Raw genomic sequence first — 21,285 nt, 5'->3', positions numbered from 1 at the left:
ATCCCTCCCTCCAAGACCTACATGAACCCCTAGGTTTGCAAGGCCAACACACACACACACATACACACACACACACACACACACACACACACACACACACACACACACACCACACACACACACACACACACACACACACACACACACACTTCTCTAACAAAATTTAATTATGATATTGTTAAGTAATTCCAAGAAGGGGCTCTGGATGAAACACTTGCCAAAAACAGCAGGTCCACTAAGGAGCAGCTAACTCTACCTCCTAATCTCTAATGCCAACAGACTTTGTATTTAAGCAGTTCACATGTATTTTCCCTTTCACTGGTAAAAGCTTCCCTTTGCTCTACCTCCTTGAATATGGACACTTCGCCATGACCCCACACTCTGAATCCCTCAGTCCTGCCTTGTTTCTGAAGATGCTCCATTCCTCACTGGAAAGCCTCTATGCATTTGGTTTTCCTCTGTTATGAAGTATGGCTGCTGAAAGCTAGTCACTGTCAAAGGACGTGAAAACGATCACTATTTCACTGCTGGCAAATAGAGCAAAGGAAGGAACATCGCTCAGCCATTTAGGAGCCCTGGGTGCTTGGGCGGAGAGATAGGACACAGCACATAAGGCCATCAGATTACAGGAGACTGTGTGATTGAGGAGTAAATTGAGCTTGAAGGATGAGATGGGTGCATAGTAGAGGGAGGGCTGACCATGTTTACATCAGGAGGCATGAGAGGGCAACAGGTGCATTGGCCACCAAGTAAGTGCAAGGCCTCCTCCTTTGGAAAGCCTGTTTATTATCATGAGAACAAGGTCATATGTAAGTAAAATAATTAATACACACTGATCTAGTCACCATAAAAAAAAAACAGGCATAGGAGATGTAGGTCAGGGACACTTGCTTTAGGATGTGCAGGACCACTCAAGCTGCACTCTACAGGATAAGGGATGACCCAGCCATACAAACAGCTGAGCAGATGTGTCCTGGGAAAAAAAGCAACTGACAGAAAGGCCCAGCCATGGGCAAGCGTGTCCAGATGAAGGCAGCAGCAGTAACCACTCATTTCATTTTTAAAAAGTTGGGCACAGTGAGCAAAATCAGGGGAAGCAATTCAAATGAGTGGCTTTTTAATAAAAAGCAGTCTTAGTCCCCTGAAATGATGATTGACAATAGACCTGATGTCCTTCTACATTAACAGTCCCTCTGGTGGAGTCAAGGTGTGTGAAGAGACATACAATTTCACAGTCTCACAACCAGGAGAAGTAGCTTGATTTTTGGAGGCAAAGAGTATGTTCTCTCATCAGAGAGTCTTGGGAGAAAAGAATTGTATGAATCTAGTACAGAAGAAAACCTTGGAGGCTAAAACTCAAAGAGTTTGAAAGAGAATGCTAAGTGGCGTCTTTTCAGAGTTTACAAGAAGCACAGAGACTGAAAGCCTGAATCAGCTCTCAGAGGTTATTTTTTCTTCTGTACTTAAAAATACAGGAGAATTTATGTGAAACTGATGTCCATTGAGCTAGGAAATAAAATGTCACTATCTTGCTTTGGTCATCTTGATGTTGGATGCAGCACTTAAATACGGTCTTGACACACAGAAAATCATATCATTGCTCATCAGGAGCATGGCCAACATGGATTTGGGGCCAGAGATCTACAGAACCGGATAGTGAACAATGTTTTCTCTTGAAGTAGGCTTTCACTATATAGTTCAGACTAGTCTTGGGCTCATTATGTAGGTGAGACCAACCTCATGCTTGTGATCCATCTGCCTGAGCGTCTGCACCTCTGGGCTTAGGAGTCCTGTACCACCATTTTTGAATGTGATATTACTCCCCTTTGTGCCATAGTTAGTTTTTGCCAACCTGATACACCTAGATGCACTTGGGGAGAGGGAGTCTCATTGGAGGAGCTGCCTCCATCAGACTGCCTAGCAGGTGTGTCTGTGGAGCATTGTCCTAATTGCTAACTGCCATGAGAGGACTCTCCATGATGGATCATGACCTGTAGCCTGTTAGACCCTGTCCTTCTCAGGGTACTTTTCGTCACTGGTCTGACACAACAGAACACAAACTACAATAGTTAGCTAGTTTACTAGTTTACTTACTGGCTTATGTCATGGTGCTGGGAGCTGGGCTGAAGTGCTCACATATAGCTAACATACATTGTCATCACTCAGCCTCAATCCAGCCCAGGTGAGATTTAGTTATGTGATTTTTCATAGATATTAATGATAACATACAGCAAAACAGTTGATTTAGGGTTCCAATAGTGTCAACTCCTAAATCAGATACAGATATCAATACTTACGGTGCAAGTCAGAAAAAAATTGGGAGAAGTCTGAGAAAATATGTATATTTAAAGATATAAAGGATAAAATCAGAGTTGGTGTGTTTACAATAGACATAAGAATCATCATCATTAAGTAGCTAAAGTGATTGGTCTTGAATAAAAATGCTTAGATGTTGTTTATAAATGTTTCCATAATTGATACCTTAAGAAGTTTCTTTATTTTGAAAGGTTGAGAATAAACTTTATAGTGGGACATTTCAGAGACAAAGGAAGAAATAATGAAAGCTTTCAGATGAGGCTCACCTTAGGTTTTCCTTCTTTGAACTTAAAATATATGTGTTACCACCTCACTACTTGATAGTGAATATTTTATATATATCCAGCAAGCAACCCCTGAATTGTAAAGGGACCTAGACAAACACTATGACTTCTGAGAGTGACTGGAACCAGCTCTTTCATGAGATGGTTTAAAAATCTAAGGCTCCATTCTCTATGAAAACGATCAGTCTGAATAATAGAAGGGTCAAAGATATAGGAAGAGTGAGGCGGCAGAGGTCAGGATGCAAGATGGACTAATTAATACCGAGAACTCTCAAAGGATAGCGTTGTAAGGACAATGGATGCCTTGCGAGTGCAGAACTTAGTCCCTAGGAACATTGAAACAAGTCTAGGGGAAGTTTTGGCTAGGATCTTGGAAAACCAACACAAATATTATGTATTCACCTACACTGCAAAACGGTGGAGCACCTGTCCCACATTAGGCTCTGTGTTGTTGGAAGGGTACTTTTCGTCAGGATGAGTGATCTGTAGAGTGATCAAAGAAAAAGTAACTAGAGCTAAGTTCAAAGGGTGAGGTTTGGAGGTAGGACAAAGGTCCTGCAGCTGTGAGCATGGAGTCAGCAGGAGGATGTAGCTCTAGGCTAGTCTTGATCATGTGCCTCATGGTCAGGTTCTGTGAAAGACAGCGCCGGATCATGAATGTTCTAAATAGAGCAATGCAATTAGGTTTACACATTTTTCCAAAAATAAACAAGCAATGACTGAGCTCATAACGAGATCTGACAGATGGGGCAATGTTAAAAGGTTTGCCTAACTCATGGATTCACAGGCTAGGACCTTCACGTTTAGGCAGCTAGCAGTAGTGTGGGATGTTTTTTCCCTGGTGGAAAAGCTTTGGAGTTCTGAGGCAGCCAAGTGTAGCACACAACAAGAGAGCCTGTGTGTCCCAGCAGGCTCCCTCTTCTCATGAAGGCATGGCACTGCTGGCTTAGGGCACCATGCTTATGCCTTCATTTATCTGTAACTACTGCTCCCTGGACAGCCAACGGCCAGATACCATTAGCTTCAGAATCACCTTCATTGTCTCCACAATGGGAATTACATTTAGACAACAACTGTGTTGAGCTTTGTGATGTGGTCTATCTAAGTCTGAGATTCTGTCTCTTCAGTCCTATGACAAAAATACAAAACAGTTCCACACCACACAATGTCACTGCCCTTTTGGTATTAACAGAGAAGTGGTGCATCTGAAAGGCCTCTACTGGCCTGTGCTCTGTGCCTGATCAGGATCCTCGCCGCCATGCTTTTCTGGTGCACCCTTCGCTACAAGAACCCTTTCTAGAGCTGCCATCTGGTTTGCAGTTGTATCACTGACAATTGGATGGGCTCTTTCTCTTTGCCCCAACTCATTAATTTGTCCCATCATAGACAGAGCTTTTGTTTCTTGTCACAATAGATTGTTCTTGTGTACCAATGTGTTCGTTGGTTACAGGGCCATTTTTGTCCTCTGCTATCTCTGGGACTAGTGTTCTTGAGAACAAGAACTTTTTCTAGGTCACTTACAGTGGCAATATGACAGTGGTAATACCTTTGCATTCACTACACTGTTTAGTACCTGTAGCTGTGGAGTCCTTGGGACAAACTGCTGACTGAATGCCTGATGTGGGTGGTGGCTTGTGAAGGCAGAAGATATGGCCAGACAGTAATCCTCCCTGTACTCAGTTGTTGGGCTCTATGGCCAAATCTGTCAGGCCTCTGAGGCCTTGAGGACAGAACCGAGCCTGGCTCGAGTTTCAGCAACAGTCTCTGGTAAATACTTCCGCATAGGAATGACTTAGCATGGTCCATCTGGGTACATCCTGGTGTGAGCCCTGCCTGCCAATAGCCACGTAACACAAACCTGACACTTAGTCTTGTCGCCCGCTTCCAACTTCCACAGAAGCCACCAGACTAGCTTGACATTAAATAGCTTCTTCCAACCATTCTACCTAGAGTTAGAATTTAGGATTTTATTTTATTTACTTACTTATTTACTTATTTTTTCCATTTGAAATTTTTAATATTTTTTACATATACATTCATCTTATTATAAAAAACAATAAACTACATACAGCAAGAAGAACCACAAAACAATCAGGAATTATAAAAATGTTGCATTCATAGTGTTTTGGCTATTTGTACTTCACAGCCTTAAAGAAAACATCTTTCCTATCTTGGTAAGTCTAAAATTCTGAATATAAACCAGTATCTATCATATCTCATCTCTATCAACTTAAAATATCTATCTAGTTCTAAAAACATCTTAATCTCTAAACAACTAAGCTTAATTGTAAAACCAAACTCTCTGGTCTTCAATCCCATCAGAGAATTGAGAAGGAATAAAATTATTTATCTGAGTAGACAGGAAGTGCAAGTTAGCAGCTTCCAAATGAGATGATGACATAAACACTCTTCAGCCTTCTCCACCAGTATATCTGATAGACACATTTGTGAAGCAGGAGCTATTAAAGACTTGCTTACCCTGTCTTGCTAGAGTTTGGCCATCAACTCTGCCTGCATCTAAGCTTGCCCATTTTTAGGCAGAATTTTGTCTTTGGATGAAACAAGGACCTTTTGTCCAGTAGCTGGTTTCCACATTTGAAGCCCTCTCTATAGGAGGTTCTTTCATGCTCATTATCTTCTTTGAGGTAGGCGCGGTGTTGTCAAGAGTTAACCTGCCTTGTTGTCAAAGAATCTTAAAAATAATAACAGCATCTTTGAATGTCATAATCTGTATGTCTCTCAGGTTTTTTAGGACCTTATCTATTTTATCTTATCTATCTATAGAGTCATGTGTATCTGTAAAACCTAGGATTTACATTCTTGTGATAAGAATAGACTAGTAATTGGCATGACCATGATTTGATCAACTAACAATTAACTTGTGTTACTTAATTGTCCTAAACAGCCTGCAATAGCACTTTCAATATGTTGGAAGTAAACCTTGTATTATAATTGAGTTGGACATTTAATACTCATCAAAGGAAAAGTACACCAAGAGGACATCTCAGTTCTGAGCATTTATGTCCCAAATGCACATTCATAAAAGAAACATTTCTAAAACTTAAATCACACATCAAACTCCAAACATTAATGGCAGGAGACTTCAATACCCCACTCTCACCAATAGATAGGTTGAGACAGAAATTAAATGGAGAAATAATGAAACTAATAGACCTCATGAATCAAATGGACCTAATTGATATATACAGAACTTTCCACCTTAACATGAAAGAATTCACATTCTTCTCAGTACCTCATGGAACTTCCTACAAAATCGACCAAATAATTGGTTACAAAGCAAACCTGAACAGATACATAAAGTTGAAATAACCCCATGAATCTTATCAGACCACCATGGATTAAAGCTGAAATTCAACAACAACAGAAACAAGAGGAAGCCTGAAAACTCATGGAAACTAAACAACTCCCTACTCAATGATATCTGGGTAAGGAATGAAATAAAAAAATAAATTAAAAGGTTCCTAGAATGAAACTGAAGGCACAACATACCCAAATTTATGGGACACAATGAAAGCAGTGCTAAGAGGGAAGTTCACAGCACTAAGCGCCTTTTTAAATGAGGATTTTATTTTTATCTTTAAATTTTGTTTCTTAATCAGTCAAGGTGCAAGATTGGGAAGAATCCAGTCCCTGTGAGCTGTATCCAAGTCTTAATTATACAGCTCAGAGCATGCAAGTCTTTGGATGCCCAGCCTCATTCTCTGCTAAGCATAGCAGGTGGCAGCCATGAACCTCTGCTTGCCAGGTACCATGCTGAGTGCCTTGCAAACGTAGGGCTCTTTAAGGATCACTGAAGCTCAGGTCTTTAATCTTCCTCTAAGGGCAGACTCCCCTTGCATTGGCATCTTACCTGAGACCTTTAATTGTCCTTAAGTCACTTCATCACTAACCACATGGAAGGTGTTATTCCCATTTTATAGGTCATGAAACTAAGTGTCAGAAAAGCTAAGGAAATGTGCTCCGGTCGCAGAGCTAAAGAGGAGGGACTGAGCCAGACAGCTGGACTCCCCCTACATTTCTGAATAGGAAAGTTGGGCTCTTAACTGAAAAAAAAAAAGTTTAAAATAAAACTTAGAATAACGTCAACAAAGCACACAAATGGATGCTTTAAATTAGGTACTAGCATGGGGCTGTGGGAACGGCTGAGTGGATAAAACACATGCTACATAAGCATGCAGACTAGACTGGAGGCACCCAGAACCCACATAAACAGCCAAGTGGAAAGGTGACCCTGCATTTAGAAGCTCGAGTCAGGATGCTTCAGGCAAGATGGCTAGCTAGACTGGCCAAATCACGAGCTCCAGGCTCAGCAGGAACTCTGCCAGACGTAGAGGAAGACATCTGAGTTCAATGTCTGGCTTCACATGCATGCTCACAGCACCACATGAAGTCTTACACACACTTGCACCTACGTACATGTACACAGGTACATGCACACCACATGCACACATGCAAATAAATAAATGTTTAAAGAGAGGAAAACACGGGTACTATAAAGCAACTGTCTGTCATACGATGCCTGGATAAGTTTTCACTTGTCTGCCATCCAATTTTCCCTTCCTTTCCAAAAGACTGTCTTCATAATCTTCCACCAGCATGCCAGGGCATTTTAAAAACATCTGCTTTGGGATTTTAGAATATTTTATTTTTTAAAAAGTCCAAGAAAATGCAGGAAGCATAGAAATGATGCTGCAGCCCCTGTTTCAAGGGCCTCAAGCAAGGGCCTGATGAAAAGTTAGGAGTTCTGTGATACAGTTGAAGTGCACACGCCGTCCAAACTACTGCCGCAGTCCCAAGCAGCTGCCTCACCTGCGGGAGCTTCAGGAACTGAGGCCAGCTCTTCTATCTTCTATCAAGCTCTCTCTCTCTCTCTCTCTCTCTCTCTCTCTCTCTCTCTCTCTCTCTCTCTCTCTCTCTCTCTCTGTGTGTGTGTGTGTGTGTGTGTGTGTGTTTTAAAGTGTCCAAAAGACAGACTTTTTTCAAGGCTTTTCTTACCATCAAAGCATATATTCAGATTTTTCTTAGATTTAAAAAAGTGATTGCCTTTTAAAATACCCAACACATTCTTGATGTTATTTAAATGGATACCAAGGACTTAGGTATGTACCTGTGTGGAAAACACAGAACATATGGGGACCGATGCAGCATGATGACATCTTCCTTCACAGGTCTTAATGAAGGTTCTAACTTGTAGCAGAGTTCGCGCATATATGCCTTCATGGGTTGTTTCATTTACTAATATTATGGGTTTGAAAACATTTTACTGATGCTTTTGTTTTTGTTATACACCCCTGAAGAGATGGCAGGCCCAGTGTATGGGTCACACTTTGGAAACTCACTACTTTGTAATGATGTAATGATAGACAAGTTCCTTTCACTTCGTCTGGTCCCAGGGGGAATAGGAGTTGTTTTTATCTTTACCCTGTCCAAAAGGAATACAGATGTGGTCCTCATGGAGATACAACCTTGGTTCAAGTCTGCAATTGCCCTCTGCACAAATGTCTTGAAATATGAAGCCATTAGATAAATGGTTCATCCTCTGGAGTCTCAGTTTCTTTGACAATCAATCTCCTATCTACTCAGATATTATGAGGTTAGGAGAACGTTTATATTAACACATGATACTTATTGTGCTCTCAATTAGCAAAGGCCATGGGCACCTGTCGTGAGATGCATTTTATTTTTTAAAAATAATTGTGTGTGTATACAAAAACACATGTACCACAGTATGTGTGTAGCCATTAGAAAACAACACTGTAGAGGTGGTTTTCTCCTTCCATTTTTATCTGGGTTTTGAACATTGAACTCAGGTCACCTGCCTTATTCAGCAAGCACCTTTAACACCGAGCCATCTTGTCGGCTCTGAGATGTGGTTTATTTGTGGGCTGTTGTCACATGACCTGACTGTTTCTTAGTCCATATTGCTTCCACTGTCAGATTAAGCTACATTTCTCGCATAGAGTAGTCTATCTAGATGAATCTGTTTTCCTTTATGTGCTGTACTGGAGGCTGGGAGACCTCTCTGAAAGTTTTAGGCAATCATTACGTTTTCAAATAGCTAAGAACGAGATCTTCTCACATTTTCCTTCTTTGCTGGATTCCTGTCTACAGAGTCTCAACCTATTCCTTCATTCAATCCTCACCTCTAGAGGCCTCACCATGACATAAAACCAACATCAGGAGTGAGTTTTCAAGAAGATTAGATTACGTACTTTATCGCATTAAATAGTATAAGTACTTATGCAAGATTATCCAATAAATCAGTGTCTGACAGTCACGGTTTGTATGGATTGAAAGAATTAAGAATGTGTGTTGGGAGAACATCACAAACTCTAGAAAACAAGTACAAATACCCCCTGTCAACAAAGGCCACTGCACAAATTCAACAAATCCAAATGATATGCAGAGATAAACCGAAGAAGGTATTGAAGGATGGAAACAACTTCTAAACCTGTCACACTGGCAGCTCCACTCTGCTGTTTAATGTTGTTTAGAACTTTTATGGTTGCTTTATAGAGAATATCTTTAAAGTAGATCACAACTGGAACAATTAAAAAATCACTCTGCTTCTATCTTATTTTTCATAATAATCATAAACGAACATCCATTTCTCCCAAAGGAAAAAGAGTGAACTTAATTAACAGATAAGCATATACATTTCTGAAATATTCTCTGACATTTCTCTTAATAATATCATTTGAATTGTAAAGATAACCCATTTTAACAGTCACTGAACACCTTCTACACACAGGCATTTTAAATGGATTGACCAAATCTGGCCTATCATCTCTTGTAAATAAAGTTTTATTGAAACACAGGCTGATGTTCAACTTTATTAGGTAATGACAAGCTATGGTCAAAGTGGCAGCACCAATTTACATTTAAAAATAAATCTATACATAACAAAAAAAAAAAGAAATACAGGCTGCTTACTAACTTTGTATCAGTGGTCACTTTTGTAATATATTCTTAGTATTGAATAGGTATGATAGAAATATTATGGCCTGCCAAGTCAAAATTTCTTGCTATTAGTACTTTATAAGGTGTTTCTACCTCCACTTAATGACAAATCTATGAAGAATTTTCATTTTGATGTTGATATCAACATAAAAATGAGGAATTAAAAACTCCTGTGTATTTTGCTCCTATTTAGGCTTGGTATATATTGATAGGCAGATCAGAGAGGGAATAAATGCTGTACCCATTTTTTTTGCAAAAAAACCCAAAAACAAAAAACAAAAAACAAAAAACAAACAAACAAACAAAAAACCCAACAACAACAACAAAAAACCCAAAAAACAAAAAACCACTGATGTTCTGTTAATGAGGCCAGGATGCTCCCCTTTGATAAAACAAAAGCTGTAGTGTGAGCATGGAGTAAAGGCCACTGGTTTGTAAAATATTTACCTCTCTTAAGATCCAGGTATAAAGTTAAATCAAGATCAGGTAAACTATTTAAATAGTCCTGTAAGCTGTAAGGAAATAGAAGCAGTCATTAAAAGTCTTCCAATAACAACAAGAAAAAGCCCAGGGTCAGATGAATTTAGTGAAAACTTCAAAGAAGAGCTCCTACCAATACTCCTCAAACTATTCCACAAAATAGAAATGGAAGGAACATTGCCAAACTCCTTCTAATGTAGCCACAGTCATCTTGATATCTAAAGCACACAAAGAGGCAACAAAGAGAGAAAATGTAATGCCAATCTCCCTTATGAACATTGATGCAAAAATACTCAATAAAATACTTGTAACCTAAATCCAAGAACACATCAAAGATATTATCCAGCATGATCACATGGGCTTCATGCCAGGGATGCAGGGATGGTTCAGTGTATGAAAATCCATCAACATAATCCACCATATAAACAAAATGAAAGAAAAAACAGATGATCATCCCATTAGACAGTGAAAATGTCTTTTGTAAAATCCAACACCCATTCATGTTAAAAGTATTGGAGATATATGGGATACAAGGTACATACCTATACATAGTAACGGCAATGTATACCAAGCCAATAGCTAACATCTAACTAAATGGAGAGAAACTTAAAGCAATTCCACTAAAATCAGGGAGAAAACAAGGCTGACCACTCTCTCTGTATTTATTCAATGTAGTACAACTAAAGGAGATCAAGGGAATACAATTGCAAAGGTAAAGTCAAAGTATCACTAGTCACAGATGATAAGATAATATACATAAGTGACCCTCAAAATACTACCTGGGAACTCTTACAGTTGATAAACACCTTCAGCCAAGTAGCTGGATACAAAATTAACTTAAAAAAAAACAGTAGCCCCCTTTATGTTAGTGATAAATGGGCTAAGAAAAAAATTAGGGAAGCAACACCCTTCACAAAAGATACAGATAATAGGAAATATTTTGATGTAACTCCAACCAAGCAAGTGAAAGACCTGTATGGCCTTTGAAGAAAGAAATGAAAGAATTTATCAGAAGATGGAAAGATCTCCCATGCTCATGGATCTGTAGGATTAACATAGTAAATCCTGAGGTAGATGGAGGGAGGGTACTGGTTAGGAGAGGGTGGAGAGGGTAACAGGGGTAGGTATCATGTGGGAGAGAGGAAGGAGAGGACAGATACAGAGAATGGAAATCGGTGAGGGTGCACCTCTGGGACAGTGGAGGATCCTGGGAGTCTAGGGCGGCAGCGGGGAGTCAACTCTAGCTGTGACTCCAAGCAGCTGGTGTTAAAGAGCAAGAAGTTGACATCCCCTTAGCCAGGTGGGCCTCCCAGATGAATGAAGGGGACACCAACCAACCCATAAAACTTTCAACCCAAAATGTGTCTTGCCTACAAGAAGTGTAGAGGTAAAAGATGGAATAGAGATTGAGGGAATGGCAAACCAATGACTAATAGAACTTGAGACCCACCCCATGGGAGGGAGTCAACCCCTGACACTAGTAATGATACTTTGCTGTGCTTGTAGACAGAAGCCTAGCATACCTGCCTTCTGAGAGGCTCCATCCAGGACCAGATGGAACAGATGCAGAGACCCACAGCTAAACAATAGGCAGAGTTTCAAACTCACGGAGTTTTATGGAAGAGTGGGAGGAAGGATAGAGGGAGACGGAGGGGTCGAGGACACATCAAGAAGACCTACAGATTCGACTAAGCTGCGTCCATGGGGCCTCACAGAGAATGAACCACCAACCAAGGAACATGAGCATGCCTGGGCTGGACTTAGACTCCCTACACATTTGTAGCAGATATGCAGCGTGGTCAACATGTGGGTCCCCTAACAATGGGAGCAGGGTCTGTCTCTGACTCTGTTGCCTGTCTCTGGATCCCTTTCTCCTAGCCAGGCTGCCTTGTCTGGCCTCAGTGAGAGGATGCACTTAGTCCTGCTGTGACTTGAAGTGTCAGGGTGGGTTAGTACCCCTTAGGGGCCCTCGTCTTTGAGAAGAAAAGGGAGGAATGGGAGGAGGAGGATGGTGGGACTGGAGGAGAGAAGAGAGGGGGCTGGGATCAGGTTGTAAAGTGATTAAATAAATAAATACATAGAAAAGAAAACAAACATACAAACAAAATGCCTGGTATTTGAATTATGGACATTGGGAACTTTCCAGCTTACCAAAGTTCTATCAACAGCACTATTTATTTGATAACAAGAAGGCATAGTGATTATCATTTAATGGGAGAGCACAGCCTGCGTGTTACCTGTATGTTGTTCTTCAATACAGACTTGCAAATACATGAAGAGCAGAAGGCCTGCTGTCCCAAACAGCAGGACTGAAAGGAAGACTTGTTTGGCGTTCATGACCATTTCAGACAGCTGCGTTTCTCTTCATGTCTGAATTCGGAGACCGCAAGGTTTATGTTTCCATGGACTTCCAATCTTCAGACGATTCCACAGAGAAACCTAGAATTCCGGAAAATTCACATTGTACATGTCTGATGAGATTTGTGTTCAAATATGAAAAAAAAAGCAAAAACAAACAAACAAAAAAATCATATCCACAGCACCGAAGTCTCAACTATATGGAAAAAGAGAAAAATCCTTCATGAAACAAAGTTGGTACCTTATCTGTGAGACACTGTACACTCTTATCCAGCCCACAACAAGCACAGGGTAACATTTAATCAGGTGAAAATGTTGGCCAGATTTTAGCAGTTTCATGTTGAAAAGAGTTACTTAGCCGTGATTGTAAGGAAAGGAAAGGAATAGAATGGATTGCCAAAGAAGGAAGAATGAGCTTTAGGATTTGTAGGATTTGGGGAAATTCTTCATATCATCAGTATCCAAGGGTGGCAGGATGCTCAAACCCCTCGGGGCTGGGGTGGGGGGAGGATTGACTGAGTACCCACATGTACCCAGGCTCCACCTCTGGTCCACGGCCAAGTCTCTCTCCACTATGTACCCTTTCCCCTGCTAACATAACAGTGTAAATGTTATATTAATGGCAGTGACAGTCTGCGTTCCAGGGAATTACACAAAGAAGGGCCCAGGTTCACTTTTAATGTAGTTGTTTGTTTTTGAATATTTTGATGTGCCGTTGGTTGAAATCTGCACACATTCGATACAGACATTAGTTATTGCCAAATATTTTCAATCCCACGTTTAGTGAATCCACAGATTAGGATAACTGACTGTATATACAATACAAAGCGAGAAAGCTTAATTTAGCGTTTCTCATTTAGGTAAAATAACAGGGTATCCAATGTAAATGGTGAACTTACAATCTTTGGGAGCATAAAGAATGAATAGCAAAGGGCCTGGGTGTAAATATAACCCCCCAAGAATTAATTAATGAAACACAATTAATTAACAGAGCATAAAAAGCTACATCAGCAATAAAAGATTGCTTAAACTACGAAACAAAAGAAAGTCAGCTATTGAAGTCAGCTTTTTCTTTGAACACATTTATTTAATATAATCCCAATCTATGTCACACTTATCTATGACACCCACCTCTGAGAATCTAATGGAAATATAAACATTCTCCTTAGAAAAACATAAACACAATAGACTGCATCAGATGCTGGTATTTGTATGACTCTCCCTTGAAACTCAAGTGAGGATCGCAGCTCCTCCTGAACCATACTGTATGAAACAACCCGGGTCCTCACCTGGTTAAAAGCCTGGCCAATGGGGACACTGTCAAGATGGTATTTAAGACACCCAGCTACACAGAGGGGAGGACATCCTAATGGGACTCTAGATGAGAGAAGCATGGGAGAATAGCAAAGTAGAAGGATCCAAAGGGTCCTAGAAACCTACAAGTAGAACATTATGATAGGCAGATTTGGGCCCAGGGGTCCCGCTCAAACTAAAGCACCAGCCAAGGACAATACAGGCGGTAAACTTTAAACCACCACCCAGATCTAGCCAATGGTCAGAACATTCTCCGCAGTTGAGTGGAGAGTTGGATATGGCTTTCTCACGTACACTGGTGCCTCACATTTGACTATGTCCCCTCCAGGGGGACCTGGTGGCACTCAGAGAAAGGGCAGCAGGTTACCAAGAAGAGACTTGATACCCTATGAGCATACACAGGGGGAGGTAATCCCCCTCAGGAACAGTCATAGGGGAGGGGAATAAGGGGAAATGGGAGGGAGGGAAGAATGGGAGGATACAAGGGATGGGATAATCATTGAGATGTAACAAGAATAAATTAATTAAAAAAAAGATATGAACAATGAAAAAAAAGACAGCCAGCTACTTTTTGGCCACACACATTTCATCTCTGTAAGGAAGAATTGCAAGAATGCGTCTTCAGTGTGAAGACATTAAACACACTGCTGTATCTATAGCTGGTCTCTTATCTCAAATATCAAAAGTTTTGAGCCAAGTCCTTGGGAGGGGGAATACTGTGCTCCTTAGTGAAAGGCTGTACTAGTCAGCTTTTTGTGCTGTGATAAAAGACCCCATAAGAAGCCAGAGCAGGACCCCAAGCAAGAGTCTGGAGGTGGGGCCTGAAGGGGACACTGAGGAATGCTATGAGTTGGTTCGCTTTCCTTGGTACTTTACTCATCTTGCATTCTCTCTCTCGTCTCTCTGTCTCTCTGTCTCTGTCTCTGTCTCTGTCTCTGTCTGTCTCTGTCTCTGTCTCTCTCTGTCTCTCTCTCTCTGTCTCTCTCTCTCTCTGTCTCTCTCTCTCTCTGTGTGTGTGTGTCTCTCTCTCTCTCTCTTTTTCTTTTTGTCCCCCGATCCCATCCTTCCATCTCCCATGTCCTAACCAAGGGTTTGGCTTTGAGTCTCCTTATTTGTCCAGATCCCCCACTGGGTGGAGTCTGTTGTGTTCTTTTTCCCTTTAATATTTTTAAAAAATCACATAATTTCCCTATTTCCTTTCCTTACTCCAAATCCTCCCTTGCCCCACCCCACCCCCTATCAAAATTTCTGGCTTCTTTTTCTTTGTAGTTTTTACATATTTATATATGTAAAAATGTAAATGTAGTCTGTGGAGGCCATTTGTCCTTTTAACCATTTGGAAGTGTGCCTTTTAACTGTGTTTTGGTTGAGTTCCTTGGCAATGCTGAGGCTCTTCTCCCTGACTGGCCCCTTCCCAGTACCCTGTTGTCAGCCCCAGAAGTGATCTTTCTATTTTCTAGTGCCTCAACTAAGTGGAATCACAGTGTTTTGCTGTTGTTAAAAATTTATTTATTTTTATTATGTGTACAAGTGTTTGGCTGTATGTATATCTATGTATCATGTGCAAGTCTGGTGCACACAGAGGCCAGAAGAGGGCATTAGATCATCTGAAATTGGAGTTAAAGACAATTAACCTCAACGTTGATACTGGGAACCAAAACTAGGGTCCTTTGCAAGAATAGCAAGTGGTGATGACCACTGAGCCCTCTCTGCAGCCTCAGTATTGATTCTTCGGGGGTTGGCTTGTGTCACACAGCACAGTGCCTCCAAGATTCGTTCAGATTATAGTTTGTGTCAAAGTTCTCTCCTAGTTTAAGGACATATCATTTTTAAAATTTGTGTTACCACAACTTGTTCGTCCACTCATCTGTCAGTGGACACTTGGGTGGTGTCCACGGTGTGGCCATTGTAAACAATACTTCTGTTTGCTGATGTACATCATGCCGTTAAGAGTCTCCTTCCAGCACGACTTCTTGGCATGTTTCCAGAAATTTCACTTCTGGGCCCAAGGCAATTCTGTTTTCAAGTTTTTCAGGAAGCCATGGTGGTTGCTCTATTCTTTCTATTCCTACCAGCGCTGTGCCGAGCTTCAGTTTCTCTAAGTTTTTGTTTCCATTCAGCATTTGGCTTGGTTTTTCTGTGTTTTAGTTGGTGTCTCAGTGGGTATGACAGGCTGGCTTCAAACTCACAATCCTCCTGCCTCATGTACCACCATATCCTGCTCATATACTTCACGTGCTTATTAATTTGTCTTTATTTTCTACTTGTTTTCAGTAGTTGCCTACCTAATAAATATAAGGTAGTATAGGTTTAGCTTTCAGTTTCTTAATGAGTAGTGATTTTAAGAAGTTTAACTTGGTTCTTGACCATTTGTATGAAGAAATATCTATTAAAATTTTTTTCTGTGTTTCAATGATTCCTCCTCCTCCTCAGGAACTGCTTGCATTCTCACAAACCCCAGGACCACCCGCCCTGGGATGGAACCACTAACGGTGGTCTGGGTCCTCCCCCATCAATCATTCATCAAGAAAATGCCTCACAGGCACACCCACAGGCCAATCTGATGGAGGCAAAAGGCCTCAGCCGAGGTTCCTTCTTCGTAGGTAACTCTAGCTTATATCAAGTAAAAAGGTAAACGCTGCTGTGAGTAATTTGCAGGGCCAGGTAAACTTATCGTCTAGATATTCTTTTTTTATGCACTTTCTCTCTTCCTTTGTTTGCAATAGTATTTCCTTATGCAGGCTAGGCTAGCCTCGAACTCTGGTTTCTCCTGGGTCTGCCTTCCAAGTGCTGTGATTAGAGCTTTGGACCACCACATGCATCTCATTTAGCCATTGCTGTGAAGCCAGTTTTTACACATCATGTTGCTTCAAAGCAAATATAAAAGGTCAGATTTTTGTGGGAGAAAGTATAAAGTATTTAGAACGATCATTTGACTAGGAAATAAAATACAACCCAACACTCCAATGCATTTATCCACACGAAGAAAAAAATTAACCAGAAGCACTCACATTTTGTACATTTTAATTGTAATGTGAAGGGGCTTGTGATTGTCATCATCTTAGGTCACTTTTTTTCAAATCTGTTTTTCTCAGTCCTCTAAGGAAGCAGCAACTCTTAGAGATTTCACCAGTGCTTTGGAGGACTGCAAGTGTTCTGATTATGGCAAGAAAGTAGGTTTTAAAGATGTTGAAATTTGCTGACTTGATGGGTGATACTTTGCACCTATACTGAACGAAAAATAAATACATATGGGTGTTCTAGTCATCTGCAGCAAAGAACAACTCCCCAGGGAAGCTGTGAGAAGAAGCCAGCTTTTTCTTCCTCTGATAACTGCAGTTAAACAAGGAACTGACGTATTTCCCGGATATATAAGAAGATTCACATAGGAGGAGAACACTTAAACAAAATCTGGTACTAACAAAGAAATAGTTGTTTACAAGAACAAATAGACTTTTACAACTTGTCTACATAATTAAACCTTATCTCAGAAGAGGAAAGATAGAAGAAAACTCACAAATCACAGAGGTGCCACACACCTGAGGGGTGGTGGTGTGCGAGCCCACAGAAGCATCCCTTGGGGTTTTGCAGAGGAAAATTATTACCTACAATGGTAGAAATAGATTAAGAATTTTCCCTGATTTTTTTTTCTGGAGGTGTTGCTCACCTGTCACAATCCTCCTGGGTGAGGAAGCAGCAGAAGAGCCATAATTGTTATTATGGCAAATCTGGGGAGGACTAAGTGGTTAAAGCCACAAGGCAGAAAGGCAATCTGGCGTGAAACAGAGAGATCCGTTTGTTTTTCCTCCATCTCAGCCCATTAACCCAACATTGGCATGAGGAAACGGCTCTCATTAAACACAGGTGAGGTGGTAAGAGCAACTGCTTTGCTTTAAGCAAACCTGAAGGTCAGTCGTGATGGGAACACGGATGTATTTAGAGAGCATATATCTGCTGCCAAGCCTGCGGCAAAGACTGGAGAGTGCTGGAGACTGAAATCACATAGGATAATACTGGCTCATGTACAAGCACTCAGTGACATTTCTACAGTGGAAGGGTTCCTAAGCTTTGCATAGCCCTTCTCTTCTCATTTAGGGACACAATACCTTCAACTTAAAAGTAACTAATAACTTGTTACCTTCAACTCCACTTGGAGGAGAGATAACAGAATGAAATCAATGGTTATATCTTACAGTTTATTTGTATATCCACAGTTCTAACTGCTGAGTGGTGGAATAAAGTATAGAAGTATCGTTTTCATGTCTTTGTCACTTGTTTTCTCAGACAGTTGGGGTGTTTCCGCAATTTTAAAAACAAGTATGAGAGCAATCACTTCATGCCAGTATGGTTCTCAGTACTTGGGAACTTTTAAAACATGAAGGGCATCAACAAAAATGTTTTGCAATTTATGAATAGTGAACAATTATTAATTAGAGGCAATATGTATATAAGGAATTCTTAAGTTGCTAAGGTTCGCAGAAGTTCATGATTTTAGCAAGAGAGCACTGGGATTTGTGGCAAAATTAATTTTAGGACTAAATTATACAGGCGGTTTAGTGTAGAAAGAACCAGAACAGGGGTGCTTGTGTCCTGATCTAACCTTAAGTTGGAACTCAGCAGCCATGTTTCCTAGCTGTGTCCATGGTGGCTGGACCATTTCTTGTTCACATCTTCTGAGTGAACAGACACCATCAATGACCAACTACATCCATTAACTCTCCATGCTTAGACATCCTCTAAGCCTGTCCACGCATCTTGGTTCTGTCTCTACAGAACCAGTATCCTCACTCTCCCTCCATCCTCTCCAGGTCCCTGTGAAGGGTGACTCCATCAACCCATCCTTCACCTTGGTGTTCAGCAATTCCTTGCCCTGCGCCGCTCCACAATCGCTTGGTATCCCTGGACAGGCTTCCAGTCACACATCTCGGGTCTAAATGTCAGTCTCAGTTTCCCTAGAGGTTGAGATGATGTTATACAGGGCAGAACTCAAGAAAGGATTTAGAATTTGCAATTTTCTGCTTTGTTGTTATGTTTTGATTTTTCCTTTTCTGCCTGCCACTTGAATTTCTTGTTCATATCTCCTCTTTGGGTTTTTTTTGGGGGGGTTTGTTTGTTTTTTTTTATGGTGTTAGGGATAGAACTCAGGGCTTGGCACACTGGAGGCAAGTAGTCTATCAGTGACTCCCACTTTCAGCAGCTTCTGTTTTCATATTGATTGTGTATGTGTTGGGAGGAGGAGAAAGATTTTGGCTCATAAATTGCTTGCTTATACTGACCTAGCAAAAACTTTCTGGTGTGTGACTTTTTCTGCCTCTAATCTGGAGCCGAGTTTAACTATTGTTAACTTGATATTCTTGAGCAGGGTGCTATTGGCATAATGACTAAGACAGCTGTGTCTGGTCGGCTTCTGTTTCCCTCTTTCTTTGCATGTTGAGACCTCCACAGCTCCAGGGGAAACTTTCACCATTTGCTTCTTCAGTCATGTCTTTTTGCCCTTCGTTGTGAGGTAGCTGGGTGCTTCCTTCCTTATCTCCAGCTAACCCCACGCCAGCAGTGAAGTCCCAGCTCCCCCAGGACCATCCACATTTACAGCCCTAACAGGCCCACCGTCTCCATCCACGGCATGGCCGTTTCTTTGTTTCTGTTGCTGTTTTTGAGTTTGGTTTTGCTCTCATGCTTTCTCCCTTCCAAATTCCATCTATCGTTATTCGGGTCTAGAACTGACTAGGAGAGTAAGCGCAAGCTCACACCCCTCTCTTCCCCATCCCGCCGCTGCTCAGCTCTGATTTATTTTCCCTAATGAAATCAGGGTGGCAGCTTCTACTGTACATGTCACATAGCGTTAGAAAATATGAAGCCAGACAGAAAGTGAGGGTGTTTCTGAAAAGCATTCGACTAGCACGAAGCTTACCATTTTGGTAATCTGGCTTAAGGATTTTCATTTGGTAAGTAAGGTAAGTGTGCTAAAAACATTGTACAAGTCTATTGCTCCTGTCGGCCATATTGAGGTTAAGTTGCGGTATGCTTCTAGTAATAGCCAGTTCATTGTGGATAGCGTTATAATTAAAGGGATGGAAACTGAAGACATGTTCGTTGAAGTTAGATGATCCTTGCAGAATGTGTTTACAACCAAAGCCAGTAAATCTTGAATGAATAACTTAATTAACTGAAGAATGAGCCCTTAATGTACATTTTAGATGAGATTAGGTGTAGTTTGTATAATACCACAGTAGGCTTAATTCAGTATTTAAAAACAGTCTTTTGTATATATGGTAGGGATGGAACCCACACACTCCTTCCAACATGCTAAGCACAATTGCCACTTGGTGACATTCCTTTCCACTTACCAATTTATTATTTATCATTTTATTGATGATCTTTTTTGTTTGTTTGGTAAAATATTTTTCCTTTTTTATTAATTTATTCTTGTTACATCTCAATGGTTATCCCATCCCTTATATCCTCCCATTCTTCCCTCCCTCCCATTTTCCCCTTATTCCCTTCCCCTATGACTGTTCCTGAGGGGGATTACCTCCCCCTGTATATGCTCATAGGGTATCAAGTCTCTTCTTGGTAACCTGCTGTCCTTCCTCTGAGTGCCACCAGGTCTCCCCCTCCAGGGGACATGGTCAAATATGAGGCACCAGAGTATGTGAGAAAGTCATATCCCACTCTCCACTCAACTGTGGAGAATGTTCTGACCATTGGCTAGATCTGGGTAGTGGTTTAAAGTTTACCGCCTGTATTGTCCTTGTCTGGTGCCTTAGTTTGAGTGGGACCCCTGGGCCCAAATCTGCCTATCATAATGTTCTACTTGTAGGTTTCTAGGACCCTCTGGATCCTTCTACTTTGCTATTCTCCCATGTTTCTTTCATCTAGAGTCCCAATAGGATGTCCTCCCCTCTGTCCCAGTTTCCTGGTTAGTAAAGACTTTCATGGGACATGCCCCTTGGGCTAATATGCAGATATAAGTGAGTATATACCATTTGAGTCTTTCTGCTTCTGGGTTAACTCACTCATTATGATCATTTCTAGCTCAATCCATTTGTCCACAAATTTCTGGAATTCCTTGTTTTTAATAGCTGAGTAGTATTCCATAGTGTATATGTACCACAGTTTCTTTATCCATTCTTCTACTGAGGGACACGTAGGCTGTTTCCATGTTCTGGCTATTATGAATAAGGCAGTTATGAACATGATTGAGCAAATTTTCTTGTTGTGTACTGGAGCATCTTCTGGGTATATATAGCTGGCTTGAGTCTGGCGCCTTAGACCACTCGGCCATCCTGACACTCTTTATTGATGATCTTAAAGGCTGAATAATACTATTTTATCCATTTTTTCTAAACTGAAATTCTGTAAGCATTTCTACACTTTCACCAAACCATTTCTTCCTTAACTACTGTTACTTTAAAATAATTAAAAGTTATAAAGAAGGTAGAGTCTCCTATGTTCCATTCCCAGTTTCCTCCAATGATAGCATCTTGTAGATGCATGGCATCATTACCAAAATGGGAAAGTTAAGAGAGTTACTGTTGGCAGGCTACAAATG

General features: G+C 40.9%; 1 protein-coding gene across 3 annotated transcripts in view; it reads right to left on the bottom strand.

Annotated features, from left to right (window-relative positions):
* CHST9 (carbohydrate sulfotransferase 9) overlaps nucleotides 1-21,285 on the bottom strand; it is a 258,823-nt gene that overhangs the window by 210,452 nt on the left and 27,086 nt on the right. For all 3 annotated transcript variants that reach the window (XM_084778422.1, XM_084778421.1, XM_084778423.1), the window contains exon 2: nucleotides 12,299-12,500. In XM_084778422.1, the coding sequence (XP_084634548.1) occupies nucleotides 12,299-12,404 (106 nt within the window). In that variant the 5' untranslated portion in view covers nucleotides 12,405-12,500. The remainder of the gene's footprint in view (nucleotides 1-12,298; nucleotides 12,501-21,285) is intronic.

This window comes from Acomys minous (genome assembly GCF_964271855.1).
Source record: "Acomys minous genome assembly, chromosome: 4".
Classification (NCBI taxonomy): Eukaryota; Metazoa; Chordata; class Mammalia; order Rodentia; family Muridae; genus Acomys; species Acomys minous.
This window is presented reverse-complemented; position numbering and strand designations above follow the sequence as displayed.